We start from the raw sequence: 3,876 nt of genomic DNA, 5'->3' as shown, positions 1-3,876 counted from the left end.
TATCTGCAATAAAACATTACAGCCCCCACCAGAACCTCGAGAATCTGGGGGGAAGGACAGTGGAATTTCTTTCACCAGAGTTAAACACTGTACAAATGGTAAACATAAAAATGACAAACATTTAACTCTATTAGAAACGATGAGGCGTTCTGCTGGATTTAGGCCAAGGTGGTCTCAGTTCATCGTCCAGGGATGAACCTGCTCCTGTCTGTTAAAGCACAGGGTGCTAAGGCTGGACCTGCCAGCTCTGCTATTCTGAGGAAATGTTAGTCGGCTCAGCACAGGGCCCACCTGTGGATGCTGGGCCTTCAGCCCACTCCATAAAGTCTGCTTCTGATTGTTTGGACATTCACACCAGTGGGCTGTGGGCATGCTGTTTGTCCTTGCAAAAGGAGCAGATGCCGGTCCTGCTGATGGGTTAAGGCTCTTCTACGGCCCTGTCCTCTGGGATCTCCTCCATGCTCGTCAGACTCTGCTGGGAGATGCAACAAGCCTCTTGCATGACATGCACTGATGGAGGAGCTGGACTAACCTGTAGCGTTGAGATATTGCTCCATGCTACCAGTGATGCTACCGACTCTTGCCAAATGCAAAACAAGACTGCTACTCTTGGACCAGAACGCTTCATCAGTCCAGATTAGTGACGAACACTGGATGAAATCACAGAATGCAATTTATGCAAAGTGTGCAGCTTTACATGGACTCAAAGAGCAAATGCATTGATGCTGTCCCAGAGGCCGGGGTCCACGCTGCAGGGATAAGTGGAGCGCTCTTTGTCCGAGTCAGAGACTTTATCAGCCTGTATCAGACGGAGTGTTGTAACCAGCCGTGCAGGATCACACCGCACACAATCACTGAGGATAGTGTGTTCGCAAGAAATGTTTCTGTGCAGCTGCACTAACACCTCACTGTAGGTAGTGGGAGGAGTTTAATGCTGCGTATCCACGAACGGTAAAGGAAAATCTGTGTGGAAGAGAATGCGGTGGCGTTCCTGTCGCACGTCTGTGTTTGTGAGCCCGACGTGGCGCCTGGGTACTCGCTGTAGTTGCTACGTTCCACAAAAGAACACAGAAATGGTGCAAAGCAGGGTGTTGCTAAAAAACATACTTGTCAAATGGAAAGTATAGGCTTTAGCTGAGACACAGACATGGCATAATGGTAATAATGATAATAATCATTATGACTTGACTGAGACACGGAGAGAAAAGAGCCGAATAAGGCCAGAACGGGATAAGGAGATTACGGTAGTCTGACAGCGGTGGCTGTTTGTGTGTTTGTGCACTGCTGAGAGAGGGAGTGGTTTGGACACGCCAATTTAGTTAATTTGGTGTCTTGTCTAAAAGCAGCCACTCTGAAACACAGTGAATCACTGAGTGTGCACACTGTGAACCACCTGACCCCGCTGTTGTTTGCCTGTTGTTGACGTGACAGCGGGCTCAGCTCGGACACACAAGTCTGCTCAGGTCAAGTTTACCAGAATCGGTGACATGTGACGTTGTTGAGATGAAAATGGTCCAAATTACAGGACGGGTAACGGTCTAAAAAAGCACATGAGTCAGTGTCCAGGTAAGTATAGCACTCCTGCCATGACATGCTTGAACAGAACCTCATTTTCATGATACTGAGGGAGGCATTCCCACTGCCACTCGTGGCTTTGATTCAAGTGGACACGCCCACTTTCCACTGTCCGTGGTTATTTTGCTTGTTGTCAGGTGATTTCAGCAACGCTCCATCACCGCACGTTTGTGCACATTTCAACAGCGTTTTAACCCCAGCGTAGTCACATGTTTGTTGTCTGTCTTACTCTCAACGGGACCATGAGTCGGAACATAAACTCTGCATTAAGATCATGAAACAATCAGCAGACTGAGGACGAGCAGAAAGGTCCATTTGGTCCTGGGCTACCTTCACCAAGCACATGTTGCTTTGCTGCACTCCTGCTTTGAAACTGCTCCATCATAAGGTGCCTTTTTGTCTTTCTGTCACTACAACTGACCAACATTTACAAACTGGACTTGAAGTTTGACCTGAAACTGGCGACTGAGCCTATAAACCATCAGAGGAGAGCTTCCAGAGTCAGCAGGGATGTCTTCCTAACACTTACACATGTTTGTTTTCGATGAATAGGAACCAAAGGTGCACAATACTGACAGTCAACACACTTACATGATTACAGTGTAACAGTTTCTCATTTGGATGGAAAGTAGTTGAATAATAATGTGACATAACAAACATACAGATGCTTCATTCAGAACAGGGGGTCCAACTCCAGGCCTGGAGGCCCGGTGTCCTGCAGGTTTTAGATCTCACCCTGGGTCGGCACAGCTGAGTCACATGATTAGCTCATTCCCAGGCCTCTGGAGAACTTCAGATACATGTTGAGGATTTAAATCAGCTGTGTTGGATCAAGGACACCGGCCCTCCAGGCCTGGAGCTGGACACCTGTGATTCAGAAGGACGGCTGCTGTGTCACCGCTGATCTGTTCACACAGTCTTTAAGTCTCAGTTAAGTTTCTCTTCCTGTCCTCTCAGTGTTTCTGAAAGCTGCAGCAGAGTTTCCATGTTTAGGCTTAAAGTCTGAAGTGACTGAGTGGAGTTCATATTCCATCCTGAATCTCCACACAGCACAGGGGCTGGACGGCTCACTGCTCCCCCTGCTGGTCGCAGCACAGCAGCACAGGCCTTTGCACACACACAGTCACACACTTGCCCAGTTTTATTCATGCACTTTGTTTCTTTTCCTTAACTCTGTGCGCACAGGTTTGTTTCCTGCTGTGAGATGCTCTTCTAACAGCTTCTCTCTTGTTGCAGTCACAGATGAAGATACTGTCAAGCGGTACTATGCCAAATTTGAGGAGAAGTTCTTCCAGATGTGTGAAAAGGAGTTGGCCAAAATCAACACCTTCTATTCTGGTAATACAGCTGCTAGCACTGGTTTCAAGGCTCACCAAGACTTCTTATTATCCTGTCTCTTCTGTCTTTACCGTGTCTCGCTCTCTCCTTCCAGAGAAGCTGGCAGAGGCTCAGCGGCGATTCGCCACGCTGCAGAACGAGCTGCAGTCCTCGCTGGATGCACAGAGGGAGAGCTCAGCCAGTGGGCGGGGCCTGAGGAGGAGGAAGACGGTGTTTGCCTTGTCACAGCAGGAACGATGCAAGCACAGGAACATAAAGGACCTGCAGCTGGCCTTCTCAGAGTTCTACCTCAGCCTTATACTGCTGCAGAACTATCAGGTGCACACTCGTACAGCAGGGCAAAACCAGAGGAAACCTTTGATTATTGATTATATCGTCCCATTTCCCCGAGGGGAACTCTACCACTGTTAGGTAGAGAAACACGACACAGTTTTAAAATCATTTCAAAAAGCCATGTTTGAATTTTAAAGCCACAACAGCAGCTGCTGCTCGCAGGCCGACACGAGGCTGATGGATGTACGCATGTAATGAAACAACTCTGCTTATTTGTGAGCAGTGTCTGAAAAGGCAGCGTGGAACGTCACAGCTGCAGCTGACTGGTTCTCATTGGTTGGTGCTTTTTCACTAACAAAGCGTCTTTGGGATTTGGAGTCCCAGACCCAAATCCATCGTAGTCCGTGACCTCTGACCTTTAAGTTGCGAGTACGTGTCGCCTCTGAGCTCAGTGCACCGAGGACAAGCTGCAGTCCTGGAGGATCAGCTGATCCCAGCCCGCATCAGCTCATTGTTGACTGTTTTCCACACGTTACCTGCTGTGGAGATAAAAATGTGCTTTGTTATGGATTCTAATGAGCTCAGTGCACAGCTGACATTTCAAACAGCTGATTGGCTGCTGCAGAGGCGCCTGACTCCTTGATAGGACGAGTCGGATTTAAAATCAGAGTGTGAACAACCCAGAGACAC

At 48.3% G+C, this 3,876-nt stretch overlaps 1 protein-coding gene across 2 annotated transcripts in view; it reads left to right on the top strand.

The window, feature by feature from the left end:
- Positions 1 to 3,876, top strand: part of LOC102210717 (xenotropic and polytropic retrovirus receptor 1 homolog) — a 42,312-nt gene that overhangs the window by 23,123 nt on the left and 15,313 nt on the right. For both annotated transcript variants that reach the window (XM_005754034.2, XM_005754033.2), the window contains exons 3-4: positions 2,812 to 2,913; positions 3,008 to 3,231. In XM_005754034.2, the coding sequence (XP_005754091.1) occupies positions 2,812 to 2,913; positions 3,008 to 3,231 (326 nt within the window). The remainder of the gene's footprint in view (positions 1 to 2,811; positions 2,914 to 3,007; positions 3,232 to 3,876) is intronic.

This window comes from Pundamilia nyererei, unplaced genomic scaffold (genome assembly GCF_000239375.1).
Source record: "Pundamilia nyererei isolate P.nyererei 1_Seehausen unplaced genomic scaffold, PunNye1.0 scaffold00496, whole genome shotgun sequence".
Lineage (NCBI taxonomy): Eukaryota > Metazoa > Chordata > Actinopteri > Cichliformes > Cichlidae > Pundamilia > Pundamilia nyererei.
Note: the sequence above shows the minus strand (reverse complement) of the source record. Positions and strands in the feature narration are given on the sequence as shown.